General features: G+C 35.1%; 1 protein-coding gene across 1 annotated transcript in view; it reads right to left on the bottom strand.

Moving 5' to 3' along the window:
* Window positions 1–4,361: 4,361 nt before the first annotated feature.
* The window catches only part of PTPRC (protein tyrosine phosphatase receptor type C), a 220,135-nt gene continuing 205,251 nt past the window's right edge, over window positions 4,362–19,245 (bottom strand). Inside the window, exons 29-32 of the mRNA XM_042780975.1 lie at window positions 12,178–12,300; window positions 11,746–11,921; window positions 6,189–6,324; window positions 4,362–4,637 (exon numbers count right to left, since the gene is read on the bottom strand). Of these exons, the coding sequence (XP_042636909.1) occupies window positions 4,362–4,637; window positions 6,189–6,324; window positions 11,746–11,921; window positions 12,178–12,300 (711 nt within the window). The remainder of the gene's footprint in view (window positions 4,638–6,188; window positions 6,325–11,745; window positions 11,922–12,177; window positions 12,301–19,245) is intronic.

The raw sequence follows: 19,245 nt of genomic DNA, 5'->3' as shown, positions 1-19,245 counted from the left end.
CTGAACAAAGGGGCTAGCACCAGTCAGTGGACCTCAGCTCTAGGAAAAGTGTAGTGATGGGTATTGCCAGATCACAATTGTGTGCGGGGTAGTGGGAAGGAGGGAGGTAGATGAAGGGGGAGAGAGGAGCACCACAAGTTTCTTGATTTGGGCCACCAGATCAAGGAGGCTAGGGGGTTTGGTGGGTGAAGTGAGTGCCCTCAGCTTTTGCTGAATGGGGTGTACTCCTGTTTGGTTCTTGATATGGGTTCAAAATCACTCATATTTGGCCTCACAAAGTGATGAGGGCTGCTTGCTTCATGTTAATATGTCTAAGCCATGCAGATTAGTATGTCAGGGTGCCTGCGATCTGTAGCTCTCTGTGTCCATCATTCTTGTACAGTCTCCCCTTACACTTGACACTCAGTCCAATTCTTCAGCTTTGCTTTTGATGCTCAGGGTGCCAAAGCTGTCATCTATGACTGATTTACTAATTTTTTTCAGGTTTTTATTATAAGAAGGACATTACGAGTTGTCTGATTATGCTATCATCTTGGATCAGTGACTATTATTCTTAAGATAAAATCCTCCAGGAAAATAGGGTTTTCAATGCTTGATTTATCAGAGGTAGATCATCAGGCCTTTCTTCCAAGGTGCTTCTGGTGGGTCCAACTTTCCACCTTTTGATTAACAGCTGAGCATATTACCCTTTGCACCACTTGGCAACTCCTGATCAATGTCATTATTATAATAGTTATAATGTTTATTTATAAGTAATGATATAATATATGCCTTTTGATTGAATTAGTATTGATCTTTTTAACCTCCTATTTGTATACTAATCAGAATAAATTCATTCATTTTTCCCCCCCTTCAGGATCTCACTTAGCAGGAAAAGGGATTATACTTTCATATAATGGATGAAAATACTGAAGTTTTGACCAAGAATAATCATTAAAGCTCATACTGCAAATGTTCTTTTAAGTGAAATAGACACTGCAGATTCCTCTATGTTAAAGTTGTCAGAATTAGTAAATAAAAATAACAGACTGCCCAGTTAAATTTTAATTTTAGGAAAACTAGAAATAATTTTGTGGAATGAATATGTCCCAAATATGGCATGTGGCATATTTATCTGACAATCAAACTCCATGCCATCATGGAGAAAGTAGCCAAGGAAAGAAGTCTGTCTTCAGGAAACCTTAGCAAAAACAAGAAATTATTTGCTGTAAATGATGGAAATATCTGAAACACCCTACAGATATTAACCAAAAATTATCCATCACCTTTGGTTCAGAAAGATGAAACTGTACAGAGAAAAGTAAAGAGAGTTACAAAAGAACAGTTACAGAAAATGGACTCATAGAGGAATAAACTTCTCACCTGGAACAGTAAAAGAAAAAGTACTTTTTAGAATTTGTCTCTTTAGTATCTTTAGACCATACTTTAGAAGTATCTTTAGACCATTCCAATCATTCTGTTCATTTTAACAGATACTCATTTCCTTTGAAGTACTCATTTTAAGGTCTTCATTACAAGAAGCATGTTACAATTATCTAGTGGCAAGGACCACACCCACTTTTTTAGACCTAATGGTGCAATGAGAACATTTTATAACAAATTTCTTGCATAAATATTAGGATCAGGCCTAATTAGTTTTAAGAAAGAATAAATTTTACATTCAGTGTTTTAGGGGAAAAGAACAAAAAGTACATATTCAAATTTCAATGTATGAATAACAGAGTTCTGAATGGAGACTTATGGTTTTTAAAGTATCAATGCAAAGACTGTCAGCTAATCACACAGTTTTATCACTACAAGATAATATTAAAATATGCATGTATCTTTCCTGTAAATATTTGTTTTTTGCCTATGAACAGAATTAATGGCTTTGGAGCTGAATATTTTCAATACTAAGTATATCTTGTGTTCCCCAGGAATTTTAGTACCAAAAATAAAAGAAACAAAACAAACTTTAGAATCTCTTCACAATCACTTCTTCCTAGAAAACCATACAATGAGATCCAGGGCCTAATCCCTAAAAATGGACCAGATTTTATTAAGTTGGAACATCTTATTTTTCTGACTAGGTCTTGGAATTACAATGGCAGTGCTAAACTCTAGAAAATGAGTGTTTTATATATTTGGTGATAGATTCCTTAGGAATACAACCCACAGTTTTAAGTGTATACTTTACTTATTTTCTTTTTAAGATAAAAATCATAGCCATATAATATAATTCCATGTCCTAATGCAATGAACCTCACTTTCTGTTTGATGTATGTTCTCACAGTGTGATAGACCTTCTGAGCCAACACTGTATCTTTCCTTTAAAAAAATTTTCCTTTTGCAGAAAAAAAAAAAATTTTGAGCTTTCTTCTTCAACTAACAGCAAGTTTCAAAGCATTTATTTTATAACATCGAAGGATAGATTCAAGTGGAAAACATACGTTTAAAACACAAACCATCCACATTTAGAAGGTGTCACTTGCAGCTGAAATTTCTGAAGAAAACTTGTATTTAAAATTGTACATTTTTGTTGGTATTTTGAAGTAGTTTACAGATAAAATGGATATCATACTGGTCTATCACATGTGACAACTATAAACTTTAACTATTTTGTCTGGAAAATGCCACTGGCCAAGTTTCAGTAGGAGAAATTGAGGCACAAGAGTTTAAGTAATGAATGAGAGAAGTGAAAGCAAGCTTTATTTCTTGCTGGTACCCATAACTGATGGTCCGTGAATCCTTTTTCGAATTAATAAGTGGCCTAAATATAAATTAGAATCTGTTACTTCACTGTAACATTCACTTCTTTTCACGGGTTAAACAAGGGTAATGTACTATGCAATATAAGGATTCATTGCTAACTGTGTGAGTATAATAATAAAAGAATTAGGGTATGAACACACACACACACACACACACACACACAAAAGATTGAATGGAAAGAAATTGATGAACTATAGCTCAAAACATTTAAAACCAGATGAAGATACAGAAAATAAAACCAGCCTAAAAGTGATGTGTGATGAACATAAGAAGATGCAGAATCTACCCAAAAGAGTTGTTTTTATCATTTCTTTAGACAATACCATTTACTCTCGAGGTTTCTTTCAGTTCCTAAATAATTTTTAAGACTATGAGTCTTTTAAAAAGATTGGGACCAGTAAAAGAGCTCTACAAATGTTTAAATTGGATGAAAACTACATTTTAATATGTTTCCATATTATGTATATAAACACAACCCATTTAATATCTTATATACAATAAAAGATAATAATTGAATTATATTGTAATGTAGTAATACAAATTCCTTTTAAAAAGCAGTTTAAGTATATTAGAAATTCAAGGTAAATGCACTTTGATGAAAATGTAGGACAAATTTTAACATGGAAAATATACATATGTAATACTGTATTTTTCATATCAATACTGAATTCTGTAAAAATAGCTATATTATGCTTCATAGGCAAATATTTAGCACAAACAAATTGGAATACTTCTATACTGGGAGCTCTACATTATTCCTATGTGTTTTAATATATGTATATATAGGATATATTTCTTTAAAGGATGTTTATTTAAGTTTATTCAATTTAAAAAATACATAATTTGGGGGGGACAAAACTTCAAAGAATGAATTTCACATATTATACATAGAATAATCTATGTTGTAAAATCATGAACACAATGTGACAATAACAAGATAGGCTCACTTGAAATGTTAAATTACATTAAATAAGCATGAGGAGCTATTATGCTCATGTCCAAATGTCTACACATGGAGCCTAAGGTTTCCAAATCTTACTTTAGTTAACTTTCTGGTAGTAACTATGCAGTTAAGCCCCACTTTTATGTGCCATCTCTAGAAGTGAAACTGTAAACTATAAGATACATATGAGTAGAACAATGAGGACATCTTGAGGTGATTCTAGAAATGTACATGTTATTCTGACATAAAGCCCACACACACATATGATTTAAAAAGTAAATCCCTTAACCTAAGTTTGCATTTCTATTAAAAATTGTGTATTTTATCTTTTAGGAAAACAAAAAGGCAAACCTCAGGAGAATTGAGAGAGCACTGGAAAGTGAACTCTCTCTTTCTCTCACACACACATATATGCAAAGATTGCAAAGAAGCTGTTTTTTTCTCAATGATAGGTAAAATTTTAAGAAAAGCAAAAGATTGTATGTACAAAACAGTTCAGTAAAACTATCTTAAATATTTTTGCACAGGTTTTTAACACAGAAGCTCTCTACAAACATCAGTCCAATGCACTAAATTACTCCACTGTGAACTTATTTTCTTGTTTCTTCTAGAAAAATTAAGATAACAGTTAACAGGAGGCTTTGAGTTGCCTCATTTGTGTCTTTTCCTATGCACTTTTGGTTAAGGCTGGACTCGCAGGACCATTGGCAGAACATTCTAGTTCCTTGGTACCTCTTGTGGGTTCTGAATCTTCAGCCTCTTTGTTTCCTTCCTGGGTCTTATCAAGAGCACCAGAAGGACTAATGGAATTCACATCCTGCTTTGATTTGTCCACTTCATTATCAAATTCAATTTTATCTTCTTGGTTGTTGCCTTTCTTTACTTGTCCATTTTGGGCAGGGTAGATGCTGGCAATGATGTCATATAGGAATTGGTATTGCTCCTAGTAAAGGAAAGAAACCACACAGAGAAAGTCTATGTAATGATTGTTATACCAGACTGAATTAGCAAGAACAAATCATTGACTTGTGAAAATTCTGGATAACAGAAAGCTACTCTGATATATCCTAATATAAAGATAATTTGAATAGCTTAGTTAGTTCCAAAGGATTGACCATAGGGTACTATTCAAAACTTACCTTCTAGCAACACCAATTTAGTGTCCATTCTCTTACCTGTCATGTCGTTTCTTATTTCCAAACCTTTACCCATGATGCCATTTTTGCTCTGTTTATCCTCTTAGTTAGTGCCCAAAGATCATTTAAGATTTTGAACAGGAGTCACCCACTTCAGGAAGCCTATTATGATCCTCATAGGTTGACTTAAATGCTCTTTTCTATAATTTTACTTTCTATATTGTTTAGCAAATACATGGCTTTCCCCTACACTAAACAGTGAGCACCTTGATGGCAAGAACATATAGTGGGCACTCAATATATCTTCTTAAAATCAATATATGCAAGCTCAGTGTGACACATAATTAAAAGCTGCATACATCTTAATGAGTAAATAAATTTATATTGTGAATAATTACTAATTCCAAGACTATCATCTATGATTGCTACCACTTATAGAGAATACATGGTAGAATGATTACAAAACTGCCACAATTATTATTTTCCTTGTATCCACACTCTTTGCAATGTGACTTTACAGCCCTTTAACAAGAAGTTGAGTCGAATCTGAACTGGCCTGGTGACTTGACGGCTAATAGAATGCAGAGGAAATCTTGTGTCAGGCCCAAGGCTGGACTTCAAGAGGTAGGTCTTACATACTTCCATTTTCCTTCTTGAACTTTGGCCACCTTTATGCATAAGCACAGCCTCCTGGATGGAGGGAAGACATATGGCTCACACATCGCTGTTGCCATAGCTAAATGCAAGTCAACTGCCAGCCAGCAGGCAGTTGAGGTCAATTAGACCAGCCAGATCCCAGTAGAATCAGCAGCTAAAGGCATGCCTAGAAATGAGCTTGGTACAAATTGGCTGAGCCTGATGAGATCAGCAGAGCTACCCCATCGAACAATATTGGACTCTAATAAATATTATTTTTCAAAAGCTGTTAAGTTTTGGGGTCTTCTTTTATACAGCAATGTTAGTTGATGGGGGTTCCCCAAAACAAAGCAAACCACTGCCATCAATTCTATCATAATTTATAGTAGCCCTGTAAGAGAGACAGGATTAAAGATAAGGAAATTAACAAAATCATGAGCATTTTAGGAAACTAAGAAAATACTTTTCATGAATTGCAACAATGATCTTCAGGTATATACTTGGCCTTAGAAACCGAAGGGGGGTTGCTATCAGTTGGAATTGACTCAATGGTAGTGAATTTTTTTTTTCTTCTTTGTTATGTCTCTTATTGATATTGACAATAATTCAATATGAATTATAATTGAAGCAAAAAATAAGGAAATAAAAGAGAAGAAAAGTGAGAGGCAACTGTCAAAATTAAAAAGGAAAGCGTATTTAAAGCAATGGGGAATTATACTTACAAATGAGGAAACCATTCCTGGCCTAGCTTTGCGTAGAGATTTTACTACTTGAAAAACATCTATCACCTCTTCTGTCTCTGCACTTTCCAAGAGATTAAATAAGGCACAAAATATTCCTGTTTGCTGAGATCCATCTCTGCCAAAGGAAGAAAAGGAAGAAAAAGGAACATAATTCTACATTCTTTGGAGAAAACGGTACTTGACCAAAAATTGAAATAGAAAATATTTCCACTTACTATCTGCAATTATTATTTTATTCTAATTTTGTAAAAACCAAATTATTTATGCTAAATCCATTTTTGGAAAAATTTTTCAATTTAGAGGTATAAAGATTAAATATGTCTTAGAGTTCTGGTAAGATGGCAGAATAGGTAGACATACTACACAGACCCTCTTCAACAAAGAAAAGAGGAACCAAATAATGCAGATACAGAAGATAATCTTGGAGCCCTGATCTTTGAAAGGAAGGATACAGAAATGGACTAAACTCTGACTAGTAGAAGAACCTGCATGAAAACACCGAAAAAGGAGATATACGGAGCTGCAGACTGTTAGCGGTTCTGATGACATGGACAGCTTGGATATTGCCAAGTGGTGTTCGTACCTAAGAATTAACCTAAAAATCAGCCCTGCTAGCCAAGGCTGCACAGAGGACTGCACTGGTGGCTGGTGAATAAAAGGGGAAGCAGGGAAGAAGGAGACGGGCTGAGCTATGGAATTTGGCTGTCTGGAGAGCACAGCCATTTTGAATGTTTATGGGCAATTCTACCATTTTGGATATTTAAAGTGACAGCATTCTCTAAGGTTTCAGGGACCTAAAAATAGGGTCCACTTGCCAGGGACTGCAAGGACATACCTGACACCGGAAGGTACACTATTCCCCTTATTAATCTTATACCCCACACTCTCTTAATGAAGAGAGGTGAAACCATCTCTCACTCCTACCCACCTTCTAGGCCAACAAGAATTTCATCCCAGTCTATGTGCTTCAACAGAACCTTGGTGCCCTGCCTCACCCTGCTCAGATTTCTTTTCCTTTTTTTTTAGCTTGTTTTGTCTGTTTTAAAAATATTACTGTTTTTTCTCTTTGTTTTATCATTTTTATTTTTATTCTTTCTTCTTCCCTTCTTAGGTTCTAGTTTTCAGCTTTTTCTCACTTCTCTGTTCCTTGTTCCCATATTTTTCTTTCTCATTAGTCTCCCCATTACTTTTCTTTTTGCATTTTTCTCATTTTTTCTTCATTATTCCTGTACTCTACCTCTTTTCTCTTATTCCCTCCTCCCCAGATATTTCATAATTTTTCCCCCACTTTTACTATGCATATTTCTTTTGGCTTTTTAAAGTATTTCTTTAAATATTTTCTCTCATTTATGGCCTTTCTTTTTTTCTCGCCCTCCCCCTTCTTTTTCTTTTTGGTGATTGTTTGTGTTTATGCAGTGTGGGTTTTTTGTCCTCCTGATTTTATTTTTTTGATGGTTTTTTGATTGTTGTTTTTCTTTAACTGAGTAGGACACAGCAATTATGCCCATACAACACAACCCCACCCATACCTCCTGCAGCTCCACTTACTAACTGAGAGCCACCACTTCCTTCTGCACCAACTGGCCAATGATACATGATCACTGTAAGAGCCTGACTCCCTTAACTGCCCTTCACAAACAGTTAACAGAGATCTGTGCAGCCACTTTCATTCTCTATCACACCAACCAGGAGACAGGTAGTGAGTGCATAAATGCTGTCAACTAGCCAACAGAGAAGCACAGTATGCTGCTTACTTAGATACATCCACAAAAAAAAAAAAAGAAAATGAATATCTTTGGTGAATTACTCCAGCATATGATCACCAACAAAGTCACAATGTCTTGGAGACAATAGATCATCACAGTCCACACCAAAAAGCAAGATAAAGTTTAGACACAAAGGAGCGGGATACTGACCCAGAACACATCCCTGAGGAGGAAGTAGCATTGGAACTCCCTGATAAGGAATTCAAAGCAGTTATACTTAGGTACCTTCAATGGATTGAGAGACAGATCAGGGAAAACTTTGACAAATTAAGGAAAACACAGACAAAACCTTACAACAATTTCAGAAGACAATAAAAGAACAAAATTAAGAAATGAATGAAAAATTAGAAATGATACAAAACCTGCACATAGAAATCCAGATGATTAAAACTAATTTTTCAGAAATTGATAACACATTGAATGGGCAAAGGCAGAGAATTGAATAATGGAGGACAGAATTTATGAGACTGAAGACAAATACCTGAATACTTCTTTGGAAATGGATCAATCAGAAAAAGGTCCAAAAAAAAAAATGAAGAAAGCCTAAGATTCATGTGGGATACCATCAAAGGAATAATCTATATGTAATTGAAATTCCAGAAGAGGAAGAGAAAAATAAAACCAGTGAGGAAATTGTCCAACATTTGTTGGAAGAGAAATTCTCTGATATGATGAAAGATGAGAATATATCCATTCAGAAAGTCCAATGAGCCCCAAACAGGATAGACCCCAAAAGAAAATGATGAAGACATATCATCATCAAGCTCATCAAAGCCAAAGCCAAAGAAAGAAGAATGGATAACCAAATTATAGCACATACCCACAATGGAATACTATGCAACCCTAAAGAATAACATAGAATCTGTAAAACACCGCATAAAGTGGATGAACTTGGAGGATATCATGCTGAGTGAAATAAGTCAATCACAGAAAGAAAAATACTGCATTAGTCCATTTTTGTAAAACATCAAGGAAAGGTTTATATACGGAAGGAAATTTTTCTTTGTTGGTTACCAGGGGTGGGAGAGGAGGGGAGGAAACACTATTAGATAGGTAGAGACAAGTATTGATTTGGGTGAGGAGAAGGGCAATGTACCAAACATGAGTGATCAACACAGTGGCATTGAGGAAGAGGAAGACACAGAAGTGCATGGGAGACACAGATCACAAAGATGAACCCTTTTGTACAAACAGTACTGCGTTGTCAGTGAAGGCAAACATTGATCTACAGGTGGATAAATGGGTGGCCAGGCTGAATGATTAGGTATGTCTATGCAGGGGGGAGTGTGCCCATGACCATATATAGGGTTGGCAGACAATGTTTCTACAAGTGTATTGGTATGTTCTATAACAATTCCCAGGTATATAGTAGAGCTGAGAAAGGACAAGAGTGTAGTCAGTTTTTGGCCACAGCCAGTTACCCAGAGGGAGCAAGTAGTTGGACCTGTGGGCTTGGGACCATGGTCTCAGAGACATCAAGCTCAATTGGCATAACATACTACACAAAAATATTGTTCCACCTCCTACTTTGGTGAGTAGCAACTGGGATTTTAGAAGCTTGCAAGCTGGCCATCTAGATGCAACGATGGGTTTCTCCTCATCCAGAGCAAAGAAGAAAGAAGAAAACCAAAGATGCATAGAACAAACAGTCCAAGGGACTGGTACACATGAGATCCTCAGCCTGAATGAGTATGAGACCAGAAAAACTAGATGGTGTCTGGCTACCACTCTCAACTACTCAGAGGGACGTAGGAAATCCTGGATAGAATGGGAGAACAATGTGGAACAAAACTCAAAATCATTGCTGGTCTGATAGAGCCTGGTGGCAACCCTGAGACTATGGCCCTTAGCTGCCTTTCAGGTCTAGAACTGAACCCACTCCTGTGGCTTCCAACCAAACAAAAGGCAAGCATATGAGCTGAACATATACATTAGGTAGATATACTCCTTGGAGAGAACAATCAAGGGAAAATAGAAGGGCTGTGTATATACAGGGAGACAGTTTGGAGGGGCAGGAGTGCATGGAAGTGAAGGACGCAGAGAAGAGGTAACTACAGGGAGGAAGTGGGAGGGGAGTGGATTCATTGTGGGAAATTGCAGTAATTGTCAAGAGACAAAGTGTATGTGAGCTGCTGTATGGAAAATGAATTTGCTTTGTAAACTTTCACCCAAATCACAATAAAAATTTTAAAAATACATGTCTTAAACTTTAAAAATATACTTTATCTTTAGTATTTTGTAGATTTTAATGTATTTTTATTTACATTTGAAATTGTTAGCACAGATACCTTAATTCCAATTTTATGAATGAAGAAATTAAGGCTTAGGGCAGATAATGGCGTGGCTATAAAATGATGGAAGAGCTCTGTTGGTGTAGTGGTTAAGGCATTTTGCTACTAAGCAAAAGGTAAGTGGTTAGAACCCACCAGCTGATCTATGGAAGAAAGATGAGGCAGTCTCCTTCTGTAAAGATTTACAGCCTTGGAAGCCCAATGGGTGTTATTATGAGTTGGAGTTGATTCAATGGCAGTGAGCATGAGTTTGTTTTGTTTTTTCTTTGAGAAAGTGATGAAACTAGAAATATTAGATTTTATATTATGAAAATTACTAGACTAAAAGTTTTTCTCCTTTACTCTTGTGTCTTCTTACCACTTTCTGCAGATATTTCTACTTCTGAATCAGTAGGAAGTGCTACCTGATACAGTTATTAATTAGAAATAGGTCAACTGAATGACTTATCAAATTATGAAAGATACAAAACATTAACATAAAGATTTAATTTAAAGAATATGTTAACAAAAGGATATTTTATTTAATGTACAAAATTAAAGAACATAGAGTGGATATTCAACTATGTCTTAAGAAATGCATATGGTTTTAAAACCTAAATTCCCCTTTCTAACTTTTTTCCCCCATATAAATTTCACCTTTGAAAACTCAAAATATTGAAAAGGATATTTCTCTAAGAACTTGTGTTTGTAATTGCAAAAACAAAGGTAATTAAGGTTTCTCAGAAATTCCAAAAGTATTTCACTGGATTTACACTTATTATTTTACTTTAATATATTTCATTTCTCAATTACTTTAATATTTTTCATATAAATGTGGTATACATCCTTCTTTTAATCTCTTATTGAAAGTGGATATATATGCATATTACAGATGATTTTTAAGAGTTTGCATAAAAGAAACTAAAAAAATCAAGTATTATTATTTGTATTATACAATATTTGCTTTGTGGGTCAATTTAGAAAATTAAAATGACATGTGAAAAATCAAAGTTGCTAAGCACCAAGATTTCAGTTAATATGTAATTGAAGATATATCTATTGAAGGCAAAGCATTCAATAACAACTTTGGTCTCTGTAACACCTGATAGAGTGAATCAATGCATATAAGGATGTATTAAGTATAATATCCATCCACCTATTTGTTCATATATACTTCCATTCATTCATTAATTCAGTCAGAATATATATTACTTTCCAGGCTCAATCTCAGGTACTGCAGAATCAAAGATGATATGATACTGAGTATTAAGGAACTCACAATGTAAAATTATTGCCTTATATGGAATATAATAATGTCTATTATATTTCTATAACAGTTATGCTATGGGAACATAAATGAGAGACTAATTACTTCATAAGGTATTTTCACAGAGGTCATGTGTTTTCTCTATCAGGATAAATAAAATTTAAGAGAAAGTATGAACCAGGACAGTAAGTTTACAATGATTTTTAGAGCATATCTTATCAAACCCCACCTACCTGCAGTGAATGAGGAGAGGCACATTCTTGTGATACTTATTCACTTCAGTGGAATTCTTCTGAAGTTTTTGTTTGAGGCTCTGAATCATAGAGATTAATTCTTTGGGTTCTACAGGAAGTTCATCTACATTCCAGTTATTATATTGATACTGATACACAGTTCTGGTATCTTTCCTCTAAAATAAGAATAAAGGAAGCATTAACTTGAGTGAAATTATAAATTTTTACTTATTAAATGCTTACTCAAGCATTAACTTGAATCCATTATGTAATCTGAGTTACATTTTCTTCACAGCTACATTTCTTTCAACCATTTAAGAACTTTATTCTGAAATATTATCTAGATAGTTATTTACTCTCATAAGTAATTTGTTAGTTTTGCTACCAGAGCAATTACATCAAAGATATATATTCCTGAAATTATTTATATACCTTGGCATGTCTCAGTTCAAATTTACGGACAGTATAAGCTGAAGATCTGCTTGTGTCTTTCATATCAACTTCTACATCTCCATATATTTGCTTTCCTTCTCCCCAGTACTGGGCACAGTTTTCCTAGAGAAGAGAGAACACAGTTCAAACAACTCCTGTACAAGTATTCTGCTTGGTATTTAAATTGCTTGGAGGACTGTCCCTTCTTTCTTCCTTTCTCTTTCTCTTCTCTCTCCTCTCTCTGTCTTTCTGTATCTCTTATCTTTCTTTCTCCTTCTATTCCTTCTTCCTTCCTTTCTATTAAATGCAGATTATCAATTAAATCCTAAAATTGAAAGTCTGCCACTTTGAAAATCAATTTCAAATATTTTGGAGAATCATTTAACAAATACATGATGTTTCCTTTTTCAAGTGAAGGGAACCTGGGAATAACCAACTTGGCCAGGAAGCTGCAGGAACAGTCTGTCTTGCCTAGTGTAGGTTTTTGAGAATTCTCCGTCCCTTCTATACTGATATCATCAGCCCCTTCAAAACTTATAGGTTGAGCTAATGACAACCATGTCCCCTCCACTGACTGAGGCTCCAGTGTAACTAAAGTGGTCTTTCAGGATAAAGTTTGCATCATTTGGAGATTGCCAGCACCAAGAACAGATGTACATAAATGGACAGAATCTCTGAGCAAAAGGTCACACTGAAGAATAGGTGAATCACAGATGCATTTGCTCTCTCTGCAAGCTCCTTTGCACTAACCACTTGTTGACACAGACAGGATCCATGTCCCTAATCCATTCTATGTCTGGTGTCTCACAATTTAGAAGAAAAGAAAGATTACTGGAATTTCATGCTGGTAATGTAAATGTATTTTTCCTAAAAAAAAAAAGGAAAAAGAAGAAGAATCCCTAAACTAAATATCAATGGGTCTTGTTTTGGTTATGTACATGAGGAGGGAACCAGAGGAGAGAGAGAAAGAGAGACAGTTACAAAGTTATAAATCATAAATATCATTGCATAATTATAACCACTGAATATGTGTTTGGTCCTGTGTTTGATGCTAAAACTAAGTGAAAAGGAAATTTAAGTGGAAATTCAAAGTATTAAGAAACAAATCAAATACATGTCACAGGCATTAAGTAGAGAATTAAATTAGATCTTAGGGTCACCTTCAACTATGGAAATTTATAGTAAGAAATATTACATTAACATAAGGAAGGAAGGATTGTTTTAGACAAAACTATTTAAGAGTTTTGATTCACTAGAATAGGATCAAAATTGGATCAAAATTAAGTACACAGAATGTCAATAAATTAAGTCTCACTGATGCAAAAGCAAATGATGTGTTAAGATTCAGTATATCTCAGCTACTTGTCCATAATGGAGAATGTGTAAACTAGAAAAACGGGTGAAAAGTCCAAAGATACATGAGAGACTGTTTAGTGAAGGTCTTTAATATCACACTAAAGAGTTTGGTTTTATCTTTAAGTAAATACTGGAGAGGTCAATCCATCAACAAGATATAACAATAATAAATACACATGCATCCAATGACAAGGCTCCAAAATACATAAAACAAACTAAAACAGGAAACTAGATAGCTTCATAATAATAATAGGAAATTTCAGCACACCTCTTTGAAGGATAGAACAACTAGAAAGAAACTTAACAAAAATACAGAAGATCCTAATGCCACAATCAACCAACTCAACTTCATAGACATATACAGAACACTCAACAGCAGGAAAGCATACATTATTTTCCAATGCACATGGCACATTCTCCAGAATAGACCACATCTTAGACCCCAAAGCAAATCTCAATAAAATTCAAAATACTGAAATAATACAAAGCATTCTATCTGTTCACAATGCCATAAAATTGAATAACATCTTGCTTAAAAATCACTGGGTGATAGAACAAATTGAAGCTAGAATTTAAAAAATTCCTAGAATGAACTGAAAATGAAAACAAAACATACTGAAACCTTTGGCACACAGAAAAAGCAGTATCAAGAGTTCAATTTATAGCAGTAAATGCACACACCAAAAAAGAAGAAAGAGGCAAAATCACAACAACTTTACAACTCAAACCAATAGAAAGAAAAGCAAAAGAAGCCTACAGTCACCAGAAGAAAGAAAATTATAAAGATTAAAGCTGAAATAAATGAAACAGAAAAACAAAAGAGAGAATCAACAAAACCATAAGTTGGCTCTCTGAAAGAATCAGTAAAATCAACAAGCCACTGGACAAACTGACAAAATAAAAGCAGGAGAAGAAGTAAAAAGCCCAAATAAGAAATGAGATGTGTGACATTACAAGAGAACCAATTGAAATAAAAGGATCATAACAGAATAATATGACAAACTGTACTCCAACAAATATGAAAAACTAGTGGAGATATACAAATTTCTAAATATACTCTACTTATCTACACTACACAAACTGAAGTAAAAAAACTGAACAGACCCATAACAAAATAAGACATTTAAGAGGTAATTAAAAGCTACTCCCTCCAACAAAAAAAATAAATAAATAAAAGGCATTGTCTCTGGTGGCTTCACAGGAGAAATTTATCAAACATGCAAAGAAGAGATCATACCAATCTTACTCAAAATATTTCAGAGTATAGAAAAGGGAGGAATGCTCCCAAATTCCTTTTATGATGCCAGTATAACTTTGATACCAAATCCAGGAAAAGACACCACAAAAGAAGAAAATTACAGACCAAGTATCTCTCAAAAATATAGACACCAACATTCTCAATAAAATTCTAGTCAATAGAATTCAATAGCATATCAAGAAAAAAAATACATTATGACCAAGTGGGATACATATCAAGGTATGCAAGGATGTTTTGACATTAGAAAAATCATCAACATAATCTGGTACATAAATAAAACAAAAGAATCACATGATCATCTCAGTTGATGAAGAAAAGTCATTTGATAAGTCCAACACCAGTACTGACAAAAACTGATGGTAAAACAGGAATAGAAGGGACATTCCTCAACATAATAAAGGGTATTTATACAAAATCAACACCAACATAATTCTTGGTGGAAAGAAACTGAAAGCATTCCCCTTGAGAATGGAAACCAGACAAGGAAGTTCATCACTCTTATTCAACATTGTACTGGAAGTCCTAGCTAGAACAATAAAACAAGAAAAAGAAATAAAGAACATTCAAATTGGTGAGGAAGAAGCAAAAGCATCCATATTTGTGGATGATATGATACTACTCACAGAAAATTCCAAAGATTCCACAAGAAATTGTGGAATTAGTAGAAGGACTCAGCAAAGCAGTAAGATACAAGATCAATGTACAAATCAGTTGGATCTCTCTACACCATAAAGAGACCTTCAGAAAGGAAATAAGAAAAAATAGAATTTACAACAGCCTATAAAAAAGATTAAATACATAGGAATAAATCTAACCAAAGATGTAAAAGATCTACACAAAGAAAACTACAAAACATTACTGCAAGAAACCAAGAGACCTACATAAATTGAAGAATATACCATGCTCATGGATAGGAAGGCTGAACATTGTGATAACTTCAATACTATGCAAAGTGTTCTATAGATATATATATAATGCAATCCTGATCCAAATTCCAAAAGCAGTCTTTAATGAGATGAAAAAAAATAATTACAAACTTTATATAGAAAGATAAGCAAAGCATCAAAGAAGGACAAAGTAGGAGACCTCATACTACCTAATCTCAGAACACACCACACAGCCATGGTAGTCAAAACACCCTGGTACTGGTACAATGAGAGACATAGCAGTCCAATAGAACAGAATCCAGACATAAATCCATCCACCTTTGGACAACTGATCTTCAACAAAGGGCCAAAGTCTATTAAATGGGAAAGAGACAGTCTCCTTTAACAAATGCTGCTGGCAAAACCAGATGCATATTTTTAGGATAATGAAACAGAATGTATACTTCATACCATACACAAAAACTAACTCAAAATCGATCAAATATCTAAACATAAAAACTAAAACTATAAAGATCATTGAAGAAAAATAGGGACAATTGTAGTAGCTCCAATGTATGGCATAAACAGAATACCAAACATAACTAAAAATGCATAACAGCAGAAAATGAACTAGATAAATGGGATCTCCAAAAATTAATTTATGCTTATCAAAAGACTTCTCCAAAAGAGTGAAAAGAGAACCTATAGAATCACATTTTTTTTTCTCTTATACATTCCACAAGGGTCTAATTTCTAAAATTTATAGAAAACTTCAACACCTCAACAACAAAAAGACAAACGATACAATTAAAATATGAGCAAAGAATATGAACAGACATTTCACCAAAGAAGACATTCAGGCAGCTAACAAAAATATGAAGAAATGCTTGTGATCACTAGCCATTAGAGAGATGCATATTGAACTTCAATGAAATGCCATCTCACCCTCCACAATAATTGCACTAATCAGAAAAATAACAAATTTTGGCAAGGTTGTGAAGAAATTGGAGGTCTTACACACTGTTGGTGGGAGTGTAAAATAATACAACCACTACAGAAAATGATATGATACTTCCTTAAAAAACTAGAAATAGAAATACCATATGCTCCAGCAATCACACACCTAAGTATATACCTGAAAGAAATAAGAGAAACAAGAGTTGTGATGTGAATAGATACATGCACAACCATGTTCATTGTGGCATTATTCACAATAGCAAAAAGATAGAAACAACCTAATTGCCCACCAATGAATGAATGGATAAACACACTATGGTACCCATATACAATGGGATACTATTCAATGATAAAGAATAATGATGAATCTGTGAAGCATCTGACAAGAATGAATTTGGAGGACATTATGCTGAATGAAATAAGTCATCACAAAAGGAAAAATATTGTGTGAGAAACTGCTATTAAAAAAAATAAAAAGGATTTACATACAGGGAAAAAAAAAGATGATTGCCAGGGATGGGTTGGGGAGGAAGAATTACTAACTAAACAGGAGATACATATTAATAATGATTAAAGGAAAGGCAAAACACATTATGGGTGAAGTCAGCACAGCCTGACCAAGGCAAAGGAAGACACTGAGAGGAATGCAAGAATGAAGGGCAACCAGGATATTTACTACAACATAGATAATCTTGCATCAATGGTATTAACAAACAATACTCTACGAATGAATGCATAGATAGATAGATATGCTAAAGAGGTGTGGGAAGGTGTAAGGGAACTTGCAGACATAGGTTTGGTTGTGGATATTTCCACACACATAATCACAGCTGCTGCATATATATTAATAGAGATTACAGAGCACACAAGGGGCCCAGTCATGGAAACTTCTCAGACATAACCAAACACCTTGTAAGATAAAGTTCCTAGGCTCAAAGACAAAGGGCTATAAGGACCTATATGTCAACTGGCACAACATAGTTCTTATGACAATGTTCTGCATCCTACATTGGTAAGCAGCATTTGAGGTCTTGAAAGTTTGGTGAGTGGTTGCAGTATAGCAAATTACCTGATACGGTTTTCTAGCCATAAGTTTTTGTAAACTCTATGGTGGAATTTGCCACAAGCAACTGAGTAGCTCCTGATTGCTAAAGTTATCCACCTGGGATATTTCTGTTGAGTGTAGTACCAAGTAATATTCTGAGAAGTTCGCTCTCTCTCAGGTGTATAGAATTCTGATGCTGGAATTGGTTAGTTTGGCCACTCTGCCAGGCTCAAAAAGGAGCCCTTATAGAGGCAGAAGGCTCTCTGACTGCTGGTGGAGAAAGATGTGCTCCTGAGAGATACATGCTGCTGAGAAAGAGACATCAAGAGACACATATTGCTGAGAGAGAGACACTGAGAGACACACACTGCTGGAAGAGAGATTGTTGGCTGAGAGATGGAGGGCTGAGAGAGAGACTGAGCGTTTTTCCTGAACTTGAATTGTAGCCTGGTGCTTCCCTAATAAACCACATAATCTGTGAGCTCTGTGTGGCCACTGCAGCAAATTATCGAACCCAAGAGAGAGGTAGTGGGTGCTGCGGGAGGAACAGTTGGTGTCAGGGTTGATGAAAGGGTTGGAGGGAGGCAGTATGTCTGGCCTCACAGGAATAGGCCTTGGGCTGCTGATAGTGATTCTATCTTCCTCTTGGGGTGTAAGAGGAGGTCAGAAGATGTGGCCTCCCTGCCCCTTTGGCAGTGGCCATCTAATTTACAACTATTGGTGTCCTCCCATCTTAAAAAAAGGAGAGTGAAGAAAATCATACTCAAGGGAGCAATTAGTCCAGAGGACTAATGGCCCACATGAACTGTAGCTTACACACTCTGAGACCAGAAGAAAGTGATATGGCCAGCTATCATTACTGACATCTCAGACTAGGGTCACAACAGAGGGTCCTGGACAGAGAAGGAGGAAAACATAGGACAAAACATTGAATTCACAAAAATGAGCAGACTTACTGGCCTAACTGAGACTGGAGGAACTCCTATGACTATGATCCTAAGATACCCTTCTGACCTGGAACTAAAGCCATTCCCAGAGACCACCTGTCAGCCAAACAATAGACAGGCCTAAAAAATAAACAGTAACACCTGAGAAGAATGTGTTCCTTAGAACAATGAATTATAATAGATAAAGAGGAAAACATTTGCTCAAAAGCAAACATGAGAAGGTAGGAAGGGGTAGAAAATCTGAATAAAATGAAATGGGGAACCCAGGGCAGAAATGGAGAGAATGCTGACAGATTGTGGGGAATGCAACCCATACCATGGAACACTTTATATACAAACTATTTAGTGAGAAACTAATTTGCTCTATAAACTTTCACCTAAAGCACAATAAAAATTTTAAAAGAAAAAGAAAACAGGATAAATGTACCTGTTACTTTTAGTAAGGGAAGTCACTGGAAGTGCAATGTTGTAGAAAATCTGTGAGCTGAGTAAAGGACTGGAGAAAGGAAAGCACAAGTTGTTGTCCAAATCCAGACAAGGGATAACGGAGGCCAACAATCGGATGGAAGTGTTAAGATAAACAAATGAAATGGTGTAATGTAGGGATGAAAAGACACAGATATAAAGATTAAGAAAAGT

This window comes from Orycteropus afer, unplaced genomic scaffold (genome assembly GCF_000298275.1).
Source record: "Orycteropus afer afer isolate SDZICR_OR568_19922 unplaced genomic scaffold, OryAfe1.0 scaffold00075, whole genome shotgun sequence".
Classification (NCBI taxonomy): Eukaryota; Metazoa; Chordata; class Mammalia; order Tubulidentata; family Orycteropodidae; genus Orycteropus; species Orycteropus afer.
This window is presented reverse-complemented; position numbering and strand designations above follow the sequence as displayed.